The 18,658-nt window shown below is 47.1% G+C and overlaps 1 protein-coding gene across 8 annotated transcripts in view; it reads left to right on the top strand.

Moving 5' to 3' along the window:
- Positions 1–17,623, top strand: part of FRMD4B (FERM domain containing 4B) — a 131,394-nt gene extending 113,771 nt beyond the window's left edge. For all 8 annotated transcript variants that reach the window (XM_064433012.1, XM_064433016.1, XM_064433015.1 and 5 more), the window contains 12 exons: positions 3,582–3,658; positions 4,056–4,194; positions 4,683–4,824; positions 4,953–5,086; positions 5,177–5,296; positions 6,521–6,749; positions 9,375–9,431; positions 10,877–11,024; positions 12,144–12,269; positions 13,070–13,875; positions 14,421–14,553; positions 16,053–17,623. In XM_064433012.1, coding sequence (XP_064289082.1) covers positions 3,582–3,658; positions 4,056–4,194; positions 4,683–4,824; positions 4,953–5,086; positions 5,177–5,296; positions 6,521–6,749; positions 9,375–9,431; positions 10,877–11,024; positions 12,144–12,269; positions 13,070–13,875; positions 14,421–14,553; positions 16,053–16,173 — 2,232 coding nt within the window. In that variant the 3' untranslated portion in view covers positions 16,174–17,623. The remainder of the gene's footprint in view (positions 1–3,581; positions 3,659–4,055; positions 4,195–4,682; positions 4,825–4,952; positions 5,087–5,176; positions 5,297–6,520; positions 6,750–9,374; positions 9,432–10,876; positions 11,025–12,143; positions 12,270–13,069; positions 13,876–14,420; positions 14,554–16,052) is intronic.
- Positions 17,624–18,658: the final 1,035 nt, after the last annotated feature.

Genomic DNA, 18,658 nt, shown 5'->3' with positions numbered 1-18,658 from the left:
TACTGTTCTTTTTGTGCAGGAATGACAGCGATTCCTTTTTGTTCAGTGCTCCCTGGTATCTGGAATTGAATCACAGCAGAAACACAGGGAAGCCTAAACTCGTGGGCTGGAAAAGCAGCAGCTGGGTGGTAGGAGTCTGGCTGGTGCACAGAGGTACCTGGGTAATGAGATGTGATCAGAGGTGCACCTCCGCCTTCTACAAAAAAAAATAAATCAGAAAAACAACCCTGACCAGGCCAAGTTCTACTCAGAGTCAGACAGGCAGCCCCTGGGATGCTCAGTAGTTTTCAGGAGTATTTAAGGATCTGACAACCTACATGGATGGAAAGGCTATTAAGAAAACATTAATTAGCTCAGGTGGACTTAATCATCTGGTTAAAGGGAACATACATTGCAAAACTCCCACAAAAACATTTTAATTATTCCTAATTGTTCTTCCAGCCCTCAAAAACCAGTTCCAGATTTCCAGATTTTTTTTTTTTACCACTCTTTTGTCTTTAAATATGCATGTAGTTTAGGTAAGATTGAAATTAGGAATTATTTAGGAACATGTCTGTACAGGGTAGGGAGTATTTGAAGGGAGCAGGATATCTCTAGAGCAGTGACGGTTTCCTGAGTGTTGCCTTTTGACCATGAGTTGGAAAAATTTCAGTTGAAGAAAGTTATTACTTTATTGCTTTGTTCTTGTTTGTATTGAGTCCATTTTTTTCCCTCTTGTCTTCATGAATCCAAGTGTGTTAGGCAGGAAAGTGTAATACTTTCATTCAGGATTATTTTTATGTGCATCTGTATAAATATTACTGGCTCACAACTTACTCTGAAGCTCTTCATTTAATCACCAGCCTTTTTTTACAAGGACCTGAGTTATGAGGATTTGTCAGGTAAGGTGATAGCTAAGGAGCTTATATTGTTCTTAAGTGAGATAGTTTGAGGACAGGGCATTTTTAGTCCTCAAGAGCAAAGATGTGTCTTGGGTACAACACCAATTCCCATCTCTGCTGCTGTGGAGCAGCAGAGGGGGGAGCTGCAGCTATCCCAGACTTTGGGCAAGGAGGCAGAGATGTCTTGGTGCTGAATGTACCCAGCTGTGGGCTCCCGTCAGCTCCTTTTGGGCTGGGATGGATCTCACAGGGTGGGGAGGAAATGGAGCAAAGCTCTGCCCACATCCTGAGGCAGTTCCATGCAGGTTTTCTTAAAAATGCAAACGCCTTTTCAATTTTTTATTTTCTCGGCACTGGAAGTGATCCTGGTGTCGGATTTGCACAGACCCATGTGTCCCTCTGCCGGGGCAGGAGGCTGCTCCAGGTGCTGGGGCTGCTGCATGTTGTCCTCCTGCCAAACACGACCCTCCTCACCTTGGGCCAGATGCTCCGTTTCCCCGCAACCCTTAGGAACGCCGAGCGCATCCGGAGGGGAAAAACCCAAAGGAAGTGATAAAGGGGACGGGGAATCAAACCCCGCCACGATAAGAGGCGCAGCAAGGCAGTTCTTTCTCCAGAGGTCATGTTTGAAGCACGCCCATGGTTTTTACGAGCGTGGGAGCGGGCGGCCGGGATGATGCTTCTGGTTGAACCTGCTGCCTCTGGGTGTGAGTCAGGGCTGGCGGGGCCGGGACGCAGCACCGCGGGGACCCCGGGCAGCCCCCACGCCCCTGGCCCCCACAGGCACCCGGGGGGCTCCGAGGGGTGCAGCCCCCCGGTGGAATCCCCCTTGTTCCCTGCGCTGCCGGGGGGAGCAGGGGTTTATCTGGGGGGAGCAGGGAGCGGGAGGCGGAGCGGGCGGGCGGTGATGTCAGGCGTGTGTCAGCACTGGGAGGCGAGGCTGCCAAAGCAGAGCGGCACGACAGAGGGACGGCACGGCCGCCTGGGCTGTGCCTGCCCATGCCAGCCCTGACACTGCCCGGCGGGGCCGGGAAGCCGGGATCGGGATCGGGATCGGGATCGGGGGGTGAGTGCGGGGCGCGGGGAAGCAGCCGGGGCTGTGCCGGGATCCCGGCTGGGATCGCTGCCGGAGCACCCACGGGCGCCTGTTGCTCAATGTCCTGGCAGTCTGCTTGGGTTGTTTCCTTTCGCGTTTTTGTACATGTATTTATTTTCAAAATCAGTGCAGGGTTGTAAAGAGGCGTTTCTGACAGTGGTGTGGCTGGGCAGGAGGGCTGTGAGACAAATACAAACTTACTTAAGCAGCAGAGGGAAACTTCCACAATCGTCTAGAAAATAATTAATTCTAGTAAATTAATTGCATTTTCACTTGGCTTCTCTTTTTCTACGGCAGGTTCTAATAGTCAGTTGTACTTCTAGGAAAGTTTTAATTAAACAGAGGGAAAGGCTGCTGAAAGAGCCACTTTTCCCCTGAAACACAAATGTGCTGGGCTATGTTTCATTGTGTTACGAATGTTTCGGATGCATTACAGCCTCATGTGTCATTTTTTACAAAACCTGAAGTGCTTCTGTACTGGGAGGTAGCACGGCATGTCAGGATTTGGCAAAGGCCAGCAGGAATGTTGTGTGTCCCGGGGGTTTCTGGCGTGGTGGCTGCACCCTTGGAGGCTTTGGAAGAACTCCAGTGGGGCAAGGAGGGAGTTGCTGTGAGGCCCTGGGTGCCTCGGCTGGATCCCTGCTGTCCGGGGCTGATCTCTCACTGAACCCTGTCCCTGCCTGCCCAGCTGGGTGGAAGCAGCTCCGGTGCCTCTGTGTGGGCTGCAGCTCTGGCAAGCAGCTGATGTAAACTGCAGCCTGCTGCTGCACCTGTGCAGCATGGCCAGGGGGACACCCCTGGGGACACCATGTGGGTCCCCACGTACATCCTGGCACTGCTGGAGAAGGGGGCAGGAGGTGGTGCTGCCAAAACCTGCGAGGCTGGGCTGGGCAGAGGCAGCCCCCCATGGCTCATCCCCAGGGGATGGCTGATGCTGCTGCAAAAGGAGAGCAAATTCAGATGAAATTCTGATCCCACGGGTGCAGCTGCCAAGCCCCAAATGGCTTTGATCTCTTCTCCCAGCTGGCACTTTGCAGGAAATATGTGGGTTTCTAGCAGGAGGATGTGCTGGGGGTGGCTTCCTCCTGTAGCTGCTGTTGTTCTGTACATGCTGTACCTCTGCTCCAAAATGTCACGCTGGATGTCTCACACAGTGTCTTCACAAGAGAAAGGTCTTGGTTTTTCCAAGCTGCTGCCATTCCCTGGGGATGCTCTGACTCAGGGAAGTAGACCATAGTTGTCTATACAATTACTTTGTAAAGAGATTTTTGTGTTTAATCAGAGAGAAAATTACTTCAGCTGCCCTGCCAAGATCTCTGGGAACTTCTAGCAGTGAAATTAAATGTGCTATTGATGGAGGCAGATGTTGTCACTGGCAAAATCTTCAATTTGCAACACATTGTCTGTATGAGTGTGAAATTACTGAGGGGGCATCCTATACTTATGTGCTTCTTTTAATTGGTGTTATGAATGTAGTTATTGCTCAGTCCATGCCATAGCTGAGGATACCCAGGAATTGTAATTTGCTGAAACTTTATCACCTTGGGGTGAGAGGTCTGGTGATTTAGTGACCATGTTCTACTTCTGTCTCCCAATTCTCCTAGCTATTTCAATGGAAACAGCTGGAAAATCTCTATTTCCGTGAGAAGAAGTTTGCTGTGGAAGTGCATGATCCCCGCAGGTGAGGCTGGAGGAGGCAGCTCTGCCATTGGGGTTAATCTTTACCCACAGTGGGAACTCATCATCAGTGCTGGTGGATGGGGTGGGAGGTGCCTCAGAGCTAACCTGAGTTTATTCTGGGCTTTGGGTCTGATCCTGATCCAGTGTTTCGCACCCAGACTGGGGCTGTCACAGATGTGTCCTCTCAGATTCCCTGTGTGCCCCTTCAGGGAGTTCTTGGAGCAAGGGGAATTTGTCATGGCCAAGTCTGCAGCAGCACTGGGTGATGGGATGAAGGAAATCTTGAGTTTTTGCATCCCTAAAATAAAGGCTGAGCCTCACCTGGTTAAGAGAGAGGCATTGTGGACTTTAAACATCAAAGACCTGCCTTGAAACTGCATTTCTTTTCACCTCCTCAGAATTTCAGTGTCAAGAAGGACCTTTGGTCAGAGTGGGCTGGTGGTGCAGACCTGGTATGCAAACACTTCCCTGATCAAGTCCATCTGGGTGATGGCAATCAGTCAGCACCAGTTTTACTTGGACAGGAAGCAAAGCAAAGTAAGTTATGAGGCATTTTACTGCAAGCATGGGTTTCAACACCTTTCCTGTATATCCTTCAGCACGTGTTTTTCCACGGATGAACTGCTCTCCAGAGAAAAACTACAAATTGGTTTTGAGCAGTCTCTTAGTGGTGGTATTGGTATTTGATCCATTTTAGCCTGTCTGCAGTTAAGGCCTATGGAAGTGTAATCATGAAGAGGGAATTCCCATGCCTGGGTGTCTAATCTGCCTTTTCTTTTGTCTCCTTTCCTGTGTTTGTTTTGAAAGCTGTAGAGATTTGAGCTGGGAGATGATGGTTCAGGTTTTGGGGGAGAGGGGAAAGGAATGCCAAACAGCCCTTGTATACCACAAGCACCTGTGTGATGCTGTTGCTTTAGCCCTTAATTTTGTGGGAGATGATGTGTGAAATGTCATCTTCTGTGATGTGTTCTGAAGTTAATTAGAGGTAACTCAATGAGGCTGTTGGGTTTTTTTAACTCCTTCAGGCAAAAATTCCGTCAGCCAGAAGTTTGGATGATATCGCCATGGATCTGACAGAGATGGGAACTCCAAAAGTGTCAAAGCTGGTGACATTGGAGGCCAAGAACCAGCTTATTATGGCCAGCAATGGCAGTTTGATCTCATCAGGTAATACTGCATGTGAATGTGAAGTAGCCAAGTCTAAAGAGGCTTGTTTGTTAAAAGGCACATGAGACTACCAGACAATTAAAATGGCCTTTACCTGGAAATCCTCTGATACAGAGTGTGTTTTCCAGGCTCTCAGGATTCGGAGGTCAGTGAAGAACAAAAGAAGGAGAAAATTATGGAACTAAAGAAGAAAGAGAAACTCCTCCAGGAAAAACTGCTTCAGAAAGTTGAGGAGCTGAAGAAAATCTGCCTGCGAGAGGCGGTGAGAACTGCACCTCATACTGGGGTCAGGCAGGTGGGAGCCCTCTTCTCCCCCTGGGCCTTACCTGGAGCCCTCTCTGTTGTTCCCCAGGAGCTGACAGGCAAGATACCCAAGGAGTATCCCCTGGGTGCTGGAGAGGAGCCTCCCCAGGTGAGGAGGCGCGTTGGCACGGCGTTCAAGCTGGATGACAACCTGCTGCCCAGTGAGGAGGTGAGCGTGGCAGCTTGTCTGCACAGGGGGCTGGGGTGGCCAGACAGTGGCCAAAGACACTTGCAGATAATCCAGCTCTTCCCTGGGGGTTTTAAGAGTAGGCAGTTGCTTGTGTGGAGTGGGAAATTTTGGTGGGTTCTGTCCTTCTTTCAGCCACGCTTTGAACTGACCAGAAAAATTGGCTGTTTCTAAAGGCCTTAAGTTCACCCTACCTGAACCCCTGCATGAATTTTAATGAATATTTTGGTGCTAATTAGAGAAGATCAGATGCATAATGCCATTTGGCAGCCCATAGCTTTTCTGAAGCATTCACTTGTGTCATGTTGGGATGGTGTTTGAATGCAGAATGTGGCAGGGGTGTGCTCTGTCCCCCTTGCAAAATCATCTGTCTGTGAGCATAGTTTTGTGACAGGTGACAGGAGGAGGAGTTTTATCTGTGGCTTAATGAAGATTCCACCTGAGTAAAACCTCCCTGCATTGCTCAAGAGGCTAAAATGAACTTTGCTGGCAGGGACTGACTCGAGTGATAGGGTAATTCAGATGTTTGCAGTTTCTGGACACACTCCATTCCCCCTCATTCCTTGTGACATTTGTTAACAAGCTGTATCATCCAACTAAGTAGGTGTTGGGCACTTGGCACTGTCTTTTACCAGAAACTCACTGCTCTGCCTCACAGGGCTGGTGTGCTTCTTGTCTGCAGCAAAGTGATTTTGTGGACTGCTTAAATGCTATTAAACCAGAATCCTGCTGACCATATTTAATAATGTGTTGCTTAGCACTTCTGCATTCCCTTTCATGTGAGCCTCTCAAAGTAGTTTACAAACAATTAATTAAAGCCTGAAACTCCCTCTTACGTAGGTATGGTGATACCAATTTCCATTTTTATATTCTCTGAAGTAGGGAGAGATTTTGAACGATGTTTTCAGGGTTGGACTCATAGCAGGAGGTTTAGCAGCCTAAACCTGAATTTAAGAGCCTGTGTTATGTCACCTGGGCTTCAGAACTTTGGACCTTGCCCAAGAGGTCTCAAAATTGTTCCCTAGTCAGAAATAAGATCTAAGACTTCCATATGCTGGGATTGTCTTCTGTATAAACTTCGGTATTTCTGTATTTCGTGCTCAAGATTTCACTTCATCACCACAAAAATAGATCTTTTTATTAATGACTTTCATTGATAATTTCTCTCTGGAGTGCAAGCAAGTAACTTCTCTCATGAATTTGCAGGACCCTACTTTGCAGGACTTGGAGAGCAATTTTATCATACACCAAAAGCTGGTGGAAGCTGCAAAGAAACTTGCCAGCGAGCCAGACCTCTGCAAAAACGTGAAGAAGAAAAGAAAGCAAGAGTATGCTGATGCTGTAAAAAAGCTGCAGGAGATAGAAAACTCCATAAATGAATATAGAATCAAGTGTGGCAAAAAACCAACCCAGAAATCAACTCTGGCTCTACCAGGTGAGAGAATTCCCTGTGTTCTGATGCAAACAGGAGGGGAAAAAGAGCAATTTGGCTTACTTAGACACTTTGTGTACATCTTTTCTGTATGGTTTTTATCTTCTCCAAGGCAATTAAATAAGAAAAAGAAGATGAAACTGCTGCATCTGATACACTCAGTGCACTGGTGTAGGCTGGGGGCAGAGTAGGCCACAGTTTTAGGAGCAAGCACAAACATTTCCAGCACCTGGTAGGGCTGAAGGTGCTGTGCACAGAAAAGCTGGCAGCAACACCTTGGGTGAAGCTTTTCTGATGCCTGAATTCCTGGTGGGATGAGTGCAATTGTACATCTGAGCTGCCACATGCAGCATCTCTCCCCATCCCTCCCGTGGTGCTTCAGTTCTAGCAGAAATAGAGCAGGCAGGGTTTTCTGCAGGATGGAGGACATTGCTTCTTGATTCAAAATTCCTGATTTCCCAGAAGTCATAAGTGAAGTTCAGGAGTTTATGAATGCAATTAGTAGCCAACAGATTTTTGAGTAAATCCACTTGCCACTAATGAGCACAGTAAAAGCAGATACTCTTGACCCCTCCATTCTTAGTGTGTTTCTCCTAAGGGAAGTGAGATCCTTGCTGCATTGTAGGGATCAGTGTGAAAACCTGTTAGTCCCCAAGCCACTTGAAGGAGTTTTGGATCCTTACCCCTGACACACCACGGCATCACTGGGCTATCCATCATCACAGAGTGATTATTCTGAAAGGCTGATGATCGGCATTTAATGTGGCCCAGCTTGTTCCTGATTGACAGAGGGGAGGGAAACATCTGTCTTTCCAGTCTCTTGCTCACCAGTCTGGATACTGATTGTGGAAGGTCCTGTATTACCTGGAGCACCTGCTGTGTGGTAATGACCAGCAAGGCTGGTGAGCAGAGAGATCATCCATCCGTCCATGGGTGCTGTTGTTTGTTGCTGGCAGTTTCTTTGTCTGTTGTCCAAGCCAGCAATAAGCAGCTGCATTCCTTTCCATTGCCAGGCTCTCACCCTGCAGTGTGTATTTGTTTACCTGAAGCAGAGCTGTGCCTTGCTTCAGTAATTGATTTTATGTGTCACCAGCAGGGCTCTCGAGCTCCAGGTCTGGGTTTCAGAAGGCTGAGCAGTGATGAGTCACTTGAGTCTGTGAATTCAGGGAATGACTTGTTGGAAGTAATATGTTAAATAGTCCCACTGATTTATTGAATCAAACCATCACTGTTTCCATCCCAGCCCCAAGGGTGGGAGGTGAAGGACATATTGGACTGCTTTCTGTGTTCCACTTTCTCTTCCCTTTCCTCCCTCTCTAGCCCAGAGTTTCTTCCTCCTTTGCAGGGAGTTGCACAGACCTGGGATTTAAATTCAGATATGTCAACATATCTGAATATGTCAGCATTGCACACCCCCCTGAATCCAGCACTGTAGCTTTAGGCTGGCTTTTTTCTTTTCCTCGGCAGTCTTTGTTCCTCCCCACACTGGGCCCAGTTCCATGTTTTACCACCCTGTGGTCAAATCCACATTAATCAGCTCCCCTGGAGCTTTTTCCCAGTGTCAGGTTGCAAGCAGAGCTGCAGCCCATCCTCGGTGGTCTGACAAGTCCCCCCAGGGCAGGGGCCAGTCCTGATTTTTGCTGGTTTTGAACAGCTGCTCTATTTACTGCATTCCTGTAACCAGAGCTTTCCTGGCAGCAAATTGTGACAGCAGGAGCAGTGTACATTGCACGTGCCCGTGGTGGCTGAGGGCACAAGCAGGTGTCATAAACAAAGTGGCTGCCATTCTTATTTTTTGCTGCTTCCTTTCTCTCTTTCTTGAAGATTCATGGAGGTTTTTTAACCCACCAGTGCCATATCTTGCCAGAAACAGCCTAGGAATTGAGCTGTCCGTGGGTTAATTATCTCTAGTTCAGCCTCATTTCTCTGCTGCTGGTCGTCTGCTCCAAACCTGAGTGAGGACAGGCTGTTTCTCATTGTGTAGCATCAAAGTGAGGCAGGTACAGTGAAGTGCCATGAATAAACAACAAAATGTAAAAGAAACAAAAAATTAGTATGCCCATGCAGCAGTTCCTGTCTTCTGTGTTGCTGGAATTTGCAATACCTTGATGGAAATCAGTGGAATTATTCTGGATTGATCTTAATTTAGCTGAAACAGGATCTGTATACTGATGAAACATTCAAAAGTGAGTGCCAAATTTTAAAAGACTTTCTGTACCTACCTGGTGGGGTTTCAGGTGTACCTAGAGGAGATTAGCTGCTAACAGCCAAGATCTACATGTCTGTGTAGGCTTCTGACTCCTACTAAAGTTCCAAAACACCCTGTGAGATCTGTTGGAAGTGGGGTGGAAAACACCTTTGTAAATCTTGGCCTGATTCCTGCTGCAGATTAAAATTTAAGAAAAAAAAAAGTCTCCTTTGATAATTGCCTGGGTCGCTTGCTGAACTGCAGTAACACACAGAATAAGGATGCACCAGGACTGTCTTTAGGCTGTGGGGGCTAAAGAATAAGGATTGCAGTGTTACAAGTATCAGCTGGCTCTGAAACTCTAGAAAATAAACAGTATTAAGATATTTTTAAGTTGATGTTGGCTCTTTTATGCTTAAAGTGTTTGTTTTTATTCACAGATGATATAATTCCATCTGAGAGCAGCTCCCTGTCAGACACAACCACCTATGATGATGGTATGATGCTTATCCTTTTTTCCCCAGGAAATTTGTCCATTCAGAGATATTTCTTTGACTTAATGTCCTTTAGCATGTCCCATCCTGGGAGTGTTCAAGGCCAGGCTGGACAGGGCTTTGAGCAAAACCTTTTAGAGGAAGATGTCCCTGCCCATGGCAGGGAGCTGAAATGAGATAAGCTGTAAGGTCCCTTCCAATACAAGTCATTATATGATTCTGTAATTTTGGTGGCTTTTGATGATGAATTACTTTATAGAAGAGGAAAAAACAGCTACTCAGGAATGTCCTTCCTCTTAATGGGTTAGTTTCTGAAAGGTTCTGCTGTGTGAGCTCACCTGAGTCATCTTCAGAGAAGGAAGTTGGTTTTAACATGACCAACCTGCAAACTGAGGACACTGTGAGTGTCAAATACGTTCTCCCCAGGGCCTGGGCTAGAACTGAAGGACTTACAAATTGGGAGAATTAGCCCAGCCCTTCTGCCCTCACAGCTACCATAAAACTTAGAGAAAGGTGGAATAGTTGCAGATACTAATGCTCTATTTACGTTTATCTGTTCCCTAGTGAGCTTGCATCTTGCATGGGTTGGTGTTTGCTCAGCTTACTCATTTCACACACACACCCACAGACACACTCACACCCTGTTCCACAAGGTGGAAAGGACTTGGCCTGCCTCTCCCTTAAACTGGATAATCGTCATTTGGGGACAAACATTATCTAAATCATTACTCACTTTTCAGTTCAGGCCTGATTTGGATCTCCCTTTGTCCCAGTTTTAGACTTGTACAAACCAGGTGTTGCTATAAAATGGATTTACACCTGATTCCTGCTTGTACAAGTAGAAGTGGAGCCAGGCTTGTGAACATATTCTCTGTGATGCTCGTCCTGCATTTATATGTATTAGTTGGAGTTTCCTGTTGGCTCTGTCGGGACCTGGTTGTGCCCTAAGCAAAGTGAGAACAAGGATCAAACCAGCATCTTCCCAATTGCCTTCAGCCAAATGTGTCTGTCAGTTGTCTTTGCTCATTCAGTCGCTTTTGAAGTCAGTCTCTTTTAGGTTGTGTTTCCAAATTAATTCTTAAAATGTCATTTTCAAGAGCTGGAAGGTGAGGGAGAGGAACTGGCCTTTGCAGAGGCTGAGCTTGTCTGCTTGGCTCTGGAAAGGATTGCTCTGCAAACAGATGTTTTCCCAGGAAGTTCCATTCTGGGATCTGGCACAGCCCCAAGCTGGGTGTAGTCTCCATAGGAGTTGGTGCTGCTGGGATCTGTAGGAGCCTCCACGATGTCCTGTCTGTGTGGAGAGCTCAGTGCAGGCAGGAAATCTTTTCTAGATCCGCAGCTCCTGTCATTGTACTGCAAAGTGCTTCTCCTTAGGGGCCACAGATGTGCACACAGGGCAGAAATATCAGGGATTTTGCTCTAACAAAGTGCTTATTCCTTTCCAACAGTCAGTGAATCACTTCCTGCAGCAGCACCGAGACCCAGCTCTGCACAGCTTTCTCCAAGACTTCCCCCACCAAAGTCCCTTGGCGTGGAGAGAATTCATCTCAGGAAGTCATCCATAAACGAGCAGCTCTTGGAAAGCAGACACTCCAGGTAGGCACCCCTCACTGCTGCTGCACTCTGCACCTGCTGGCATGAGCTGCATCCTGTCCCTGCTGAGCATTCCAGCAGAGCCTCTGTGCTACTCTGGGCTTACAGGGTTTGGGGATGGGAGCTGGATTTCCTGGCTAGGAACAAAAGTGTGTATAAGCAGTTGACACAGTATCTCAAACCAAAGAGTAGTGTAGTTTTTGCGAAGAGGTTTGAGATGGGTAAGAAATATAATAGTGAGGGCTGCATTTAAGGAGTTGCGTGTGCTGTCATTTTTGTGTCAGTTTCTGGGCTTTTTCAGTGTTCATTTAACAACTTGTCATTTTCCTGATGACTGTACTTAGTAAATTCAGGCAGCACCAAACCCTACCCATCCCTCCTGATGGTATCAGTATTTCAGCAGGTACATTATCAAAGCAGACAATTCATGTGAGGCCTGATGGAGAATTCTCTGTTTATAAGTAGAGTTTCAGGGATTCAGACAGCTTCCATCATTTGTGTCAGCTGTGTGTCTATCTCAAATCTATGGGATTTGAGCACTTTATGAGCTAGGACAGCTCCCTGGAGCACATCAAGAGCAGTAGGTTTGCAGGTGATTGTGTGATCATGTCAGATCTGCTGTTAGCAGCTATACCCAGTGTAGGGATACCCACTGATCCTGAGATTTCTTGGACTGTCTTGTGTGAGCAGGCTGTTAATGACACGCTTAAGAACGTTTTAGTGTTTTGAGCAATGCTCAAATGTTTTTCTCATCTGTCCCTCAAGACTAGCGGAACACTCCTCCACATGAAGTTCAGAAGTCAAATTATAGCCATGCTTACCAATTCAACTGTGATGTGTTTCATTTGAAAACCTAATTAATTTGCTTCTCTGTTACCTGCTCTGTCTCTTCTCAATGGTTCTGTCCTTTGGCAGCAGCTTGTCCTGCTGTCCATCCCGTGAAGACCTCCCCTGAACCACAGAAAGGGGTTGAATTTTCCTTCCTATTTAACAACTCCCTTTCTCACACATCCAGTTTGTTCCACCCTTTCTTCTGCTTCTCCAAGACTTGAGATGCCCATGCTGGGTGTGCTGTGACTTGTGGTGGGGCGTTTAACCTCACTGGGTTTGTCTCCTGTGCAGGGAGGTTCTCTCGACGCACAGCAGCCCCTTCCGCACGCTGGAGCGGCCGGCGCAGCCCCGGGGCGGGAGGAGCATGCCCACCACCCCCGTGCTCACCCGCAACGCCTACAGCAGCAGCCACCTGCAGTAAGGAACTTCTGACACTCCTGCCTGGGGAAGCACAAGCAAAGAAAATGATGTTAAGAGGGAACAGGGTTGTTGGCTGGGCAGTTTTCCCACAGCAGGGTCAGGCTTTCAAAATGTTGGTTAGAGATATTACTGTAGAAAGCCGATCCATGATGGAGAGGGAGACATGCTGAGACTCTTAGAATGTTGTCAAGGGCTCAGGGTTTCTTTGTAATGCAACCTTGAGAGACAGATCCAAAGGAAACCCATCTTCCCATGTTCTCCTCCAAGCTCGTTACTTTTGTAGTATCCACAGATTATATAATTCCATCGTATAATTCCTTTTTTTCTAAAAGTAAAAGCCTGATGGAGAGTTCTCTGTTTACAAGCAGAGTTACTGGGATTCAGACAGCTTCCATCATTAGTGTTGGCTGTGTGTATTTATGCCATTTGGACACTTCATGTGCTATAACAGCTGCATGGAGCATATCAATAGGTTTGCAGGTGATTGAGGGAACCCTCTTGTAAATCATTACCAAATGTGTGTTTGTGACCTTAGCTCAGTGTGTCCCTGTCACAGATTAACCTTGCTCAGCCTGACAGATTATTATAAGGCAGATCTCCTACCATTGCAGCCAATACAAAATTCAGCCAAACTGATTTCTGTGCATTGCAAATACTCTGGGTGGAAACATAAGGCAGGATTTGTGTTGTGCTTGGACTGGGGAGGCAGCTGACCTGTCCTTGCATGCTCTCCCCAGCTCTTTGTGTGTATTTGTGTGAGATTTGCCTTTAACCAGCCAACATCTGTGTTGTTCTAGGCCAGATGTTTCCCCACACCACTGCCGGCAGCGCAGCGGAAGTCTGGAATCCCAGACCCACCTGCTGTCCGAGGCTCCTGCTGAAAAGCCAGCCTTCTCCCTCTCCAAGTCCCAGCGGAGCAGCAGCACGGAGATCCTGGACGATGGATCATCCTACACCAGCCAGTCAAGTGCAGAGTATTACTGCGTGACACCCACTCCCAATCCCTATTACACCACTCAGACTCTCGACAACAGGACCAGGGGCCGAAGACGGTCAAAGAAACACAACATTTCTGCTGCAAGTTCCGGAAGCATGCCAAACCTGGCCCATAAGGACGTCCGCAGTGGTGTCTTCCACAAAAACCAGGAGCAGCCTTCCTCCAGTTACTATATTTCTGGATACTCCCCGTACACTGAGGCTGACGTTTATTACAACGGGGGCTACGTTTACGAGAGTGACACGGAGGGGCAGTACAGTGTCAACCCCTCCTACCGCTCATCGGCACATTACGGATACGAGCGCTACCGGGAATTCCGCTCCTACCACGAGGACGAGGTGGACAGAGTTCCACACAACCCCTACGCCACCCTCAGGCTCCCCAGGAAGCAAGTTGCTAAAACGGAGCACATAACCAAAAACATTCACAAGGCCTTAGTAGCGGAGCATCTCCGGGGCTGGTACCAGCGTGCCTCTGGCCAGAAGGAGCAGGGTCACAGCCTGCAGGCAGGCTTTGAGTCTGACAGAGGATCTCAGAGGAGTTTGGGCTTTGCTGGTCTGCAGACGCCGTGCTCGCCGAGCAGCCGGGTGTCGTCTTTCTCTTCGGGTAATGTCTGATTTCATCTGTGCTGAGTGTTTTTGTAAGTCCCTGCAGTGCTGTCATTTCTGCTCCTGTCACTGCCTCAGTGAAGTCAGCAGAGTGGAAGCCAGGCCAGGGCTCTGTCCTGAAAGGTGGATGGGGAGCCAAGTAGGATCTTGTTCTGTTCTTGGAAGGAAAGTCTTGCTTGTTATCTTCTCCTAAGGGTAAATCAGCCTTTTGCTCTTTGTGTAAGCACAGTAACCCAGAGAAGGACAAAGAGCATTTGAGTTTGACAGGTGTATTTAGCAACTAGAAGCAGTGTACAAAGCTTCATGCCATGTAAATGCAGTGGCTGTGATGGCTTCCAAAATACAATCTATTAAGCATCACTGACTGTGTCAGAAAGCACTTGAAGAGCTCCAGAATACCACCTGTACAGTGCTTGCCTCCCTATAGGGCTTGTAAATCATATTTTGTGTGTGCAAAACCCCATAGAGATCGTTGATGAGAATTGTCTTGTTTGCCTCAGCTGATTTAGCTGTAATTTGTTGTAATACTTCTTTTAATTCCAGCATCTTCTACAAACACTGCTGGGAACTGGAGAACCCCCCTTGCACTGGGACTTTCAGACTACGATACGTTGTCTCATTCCTCCTACGCCAGCTGTTATGGGAATGTTTATGGCAACCTTCCTTTGCAGAGCAGGTGAGTAGAATGTATGAACATTTTCTGCCCTTCTTCCTGTATGTCACAGACTCTTAAATCTTCTGAGCAAATCAGCTTGATTTCAAAGAGCCAGGATGAAGAGTATTTATAAAATTGGTGTTGTGAGGGCAGTTTTCTGTGTGGAGCAGATGGACTGCACCACCACTAACTGTACCCCAGCACTGAAGGAAGTGGGGAGCAGTCACAGTGAAGGATGAGCTCATTGGTTGCACAACCTTTTCCTGTGGCTGGTGCAGGACAATCAAAACATCCTGCACTCCCTGGTAGCTGTGGTGCTCTGGGCAGTGTTGCAGGCAGAGCTCACAGTGAGCCCAGTCCCTCTGATGGGGGGACTTTCCTGAACCCCATCAGCAATTTCCCAGGATACAGTCCTGTTGGGTTCCTGATGCTTTAGTGCTTGTGATGATAAACTTTTGTTAAAACAAGGAAAGGAAGCACCTCTCCAGCCTCATGTCTGAGGTGGTGCCACCTTTGCCAAGTGCATCTCCCCTGGCAGAGCTGAACCTGGGAGCCATGGGGGATGTGCTGCTGTTTGCAGACTCCCCCTGCTTGTGGGGGCTCTCCCAAGGGCTGCAGAGAGCCCAGGCTCTGCTTGGTCCTTGCAGGAAATCCTGCAGCTCTCGTTGCTTCTCGTGGCATTTTGTATGTGTACCCCCCCACTGTAGAGCACTTGGCTGTGAGGACAGAAAGCTCCTGCCCTGGGGAATGGCTCTGCCCCCACAAATGCCATCACATTTAAATACACTTATGCTCAGTGTAATAAGTACCCCACGTGTGCCTCCTGCTTTGTGGGTTGCAGTTTATGCTTGCTGCCAGACCGACTTGTGTGAAAATACTGAATTTTTAATTCTGTTTGTTTTAAAATAAATGAAAGTGTAAGGGAATACATAAAAGCTGCTGCTAGATCCTTTTTTTTTTCTAAGCTAAGTGCTATGGGCTGTTTTACTGAAGTGATTTAAAATATCTATGGCAACAGTGTTTAAAAATACTGTTTCTACTAATTTTTTAATTTCTTATAATTGAGCTTTGAAAATTCTGCTTGTATTAGCAGCTTTATCTAAATTAGGTTCATTCATTAATTTTCCACATTCTGAATCACTTGTTGGATTGTTCATCTGCTTTATTTTCTGCTTTAATGTGATAATGGCAAACAAGCAAGCAGTGCACCAAACAGGCTTGACAGAGCTCAAGGCCAGGTTGGATGGGGCTTCAGCAGCCTGGTGGAGTGGAAGGTGTCCCTGCCCAGGGAACAAGATGAGCTTTAAGGTCCCTCCAACCCACCCAGTCTGTGATACTATGACAGTTTTGAGCTGAGATTGCTCTTGCACACAACTTTACTGATTACAGCCCAAAAAAATGGGTTTGTGCTTGGAGGCAAACTCAAAATAACCAGCTTAACTCTGAGCCCAAGGGAGGTGCATGAATTTAAGGGCCTGGGGAGGACCCTCAGCTGATCCTGGTGCATGTCTGTGTTGCAGGACCTACGTGGAGCCGAGCCAGCTGGGAGGGGAGGAGGAGGATGGCTTGGAGGCAGAGCTGCCCAGCGGTGAGCAGAGGCTGTTCTGGCACGAGGACTCCAAGCCCGGGACGCTGGTGTAGCCCCCGAGCAGCCCCTCATTCCTACCCCTGCGTGCCTTGCACAGAACGCCCAGGAGGACCTCGGGTGGAACTTGCAAAAGGAACAAAAAGAGGAAGCAGGCTGTTCTGCTGGGAAAGGTGGAATTCAGCGTTAAGAGGGACTGTAGCAAACTGACAAAGTCTTACCACGAATGGCGTTTCTTTGTGAATCCGTACAGCCCAGGGCAAGCCACAGTTCACCTACGACCAGATGCAGCACTTGGTTGAAGTATTTATACTGAGCAAGCACTTTTTGGGAAGATTGGAAGGTCTTGAAGGCAAACCTCAGAGATAAAAAAAAAAAATGTGAAAAGGAGACTCTTATGGAACAACCAGGAATTCTAGGAGCACAAGTTTGATGTCTGAAAGAAGAAGAAAAAATGAAAATTTATTCTGCCATGGCTTATGGGGACCTGGAAAGGGTTTCCTAGGCTTATGAAGGATAGATCTGTGTGTGTGAGTGAGGCAAGGGGTGACTGAGTCAGTATTGGAACATTACTTGAAGGAAGGCTGGAGTTTTTTTTTGTTATGGAGGTTTGAATGAGTCTGTCCAGTTTTTGGGGTGTTGTTAAGAGTGTTTGTTAGCACCACGAGCAAGTTCTGGAAAGAAAAAATTTTGCTGACACATTCACCGCGTAAAACTAATAGCTAGTTGTGGATTTGAAAACAGAAGCAGTGAACTTCGAATTCTTTTCCATGATAAAACATAATTAATAACGGCCCATTTAATGACCTTTCCATGGTACAACTTCACTGTGTGGAGGAGTAGGCACATTTTCACCGTGGCTGCACGGTGACCCCTGTGCAGCGGGCGGCAGTGACACTGTGCCACAGTGGGTCAAGGATCCACAGTGGGGAGCCCCAGGGAGCAACTTGGTAGCAGTGGCCAGTATTTTAAGGTGGATGCAAACACAAACAGCCAAGTGGGTGCCTTAAAATGAGGGGCATTAGGATTGTACCGTGAGTCACCTGAACTGCCAGGTGTGTTGCAGAGTCACTGAGTGACAGAACAGCGTTTTCACAGAACCATTTGTGTAGGAAAAAAACACGTGACTGCAGTCTTGGTTTAAGAGGGATAAACCTACCTCAGGTCATCCATCTGTAGGAACAAACTGGCACAGGGTTATCCTGCCTGATTCCTGATGACTCGTCTGCATATGGTAAAATCTCTCTCGTTTCTCAGCTGTACTATGCTTCAGGATTCCAGAAATGGTGCTCTTTTGTTCTTTTATACAGAAGATTAGTTACTCCTTGTTCATATTGTGAATAGAAAGGTTTCTGATAAACTTTTTTGACGTTTTTTACCAGTATTCCAGAGCATGTAATATATACAGAAGGACACACTTGTTAAGCTGGTACTTAGTTGTTTGTATTATTAGAGTCGCAATTTGGAATTAAACGAACAAAAACAAAATAAAAAATAACTTATTTCCTTGGTTTTGCATATTTGTATAGCCTTCTAGAAATGCGAAAGCTCTTTTTGCTTATTCTTTTACTACTCCTGAATTTTTTAGACCTATTATTTTGTATAGGTCAATAAACTAAAAAGTGTGCTTACCAAAACCACTTCAGCATTCCTCCTGTTTCTCCTTGAGTGCTTGGGAAAGTGCAGTGTGTGTTATTTCAGGGCTTTGAAGTAAATCACCGTGGTCTGATTTCTTTTGGCCTGTGGTGTTGGGTGGGGTGCAGAGGGTCAGTGGTCTCATCTGAAGGAAGGTTGGCCCCAGGCAGGTCAGAGATTCCAAAACGTCAGAATATCAGGTCAGAATTTCTGCGTCTCCATCAGCTGTACTGAGGGAGCCAAGCTGGGCTCTCTCAGCATCTCCAGTGATACAGAGGTGTCCTTGTGTTGTTGAAAATGCTTCTTGCTCATCTGTCTTTGCACTTAGGAATTGCCACAGCCTTTCCCATTTGGAATGTGGCTTTTAGGGTTTGTGTTGCTCAAGTTCTGGGTCCTCTTTGGAGTTTGTGCCCCCTGAGACACCCACCCTGAAACTTGGGTTTCAGATGTACAACTGCTTCTGCACCCTGGTCACCCAGTAGTTGAGATTATTCATTCTCACTCTCCTCTCTTCAATTCTTTCATTCCCTACTTTTCTGTTGTCCATAAACTTCACAACCACCACTGAATTTTATTATTTTTTCCAGGTTGCTGGTGAATTTGGTATTTAAAAAAACCTTCAGGTGTGCCCATTAAAATTACCCCCATGGCACTACTTTTGCATTTCTCCAAGCAGCACTTGAGGTTTGTTTGCTGGCAATTCTTCATGCACTGGCTGCTCCCTGCTGCTGCAAACCACCAGTGCTTTGAGCAGGAAGCTGAGTGGTCCCAAGTCCAGTTCCTTACCCAGAGCTCATGGAATCAGCACTATCAAAGCTTTTCCTACCAAAAGGAAATGAGATGTGTAACAAGGCTTGTTGCCCATTTAAAGCTTTGTTTGCAGTCCTTTGTTTTAGTGCTGTACCC

The sequence above is a fragment of the Passer domesticus genome, chromosome 9 (genome assembly GCF_036417665.1).
Source record: "Passer domesticus isolate bPasDom1 chromosome 9, bPasDom1.hap1, whole genome shotgun sequence".
Taxonomy (NCBI): domain Eukaryota; kingdom Metazoa; phylum Chordata; class Aves; order Passeriformes; family Passeridae; genus Passer; species Passer domesticus.
This window is presented reverse-complemented; position numbering and strand designations above follow the sequence as displayed.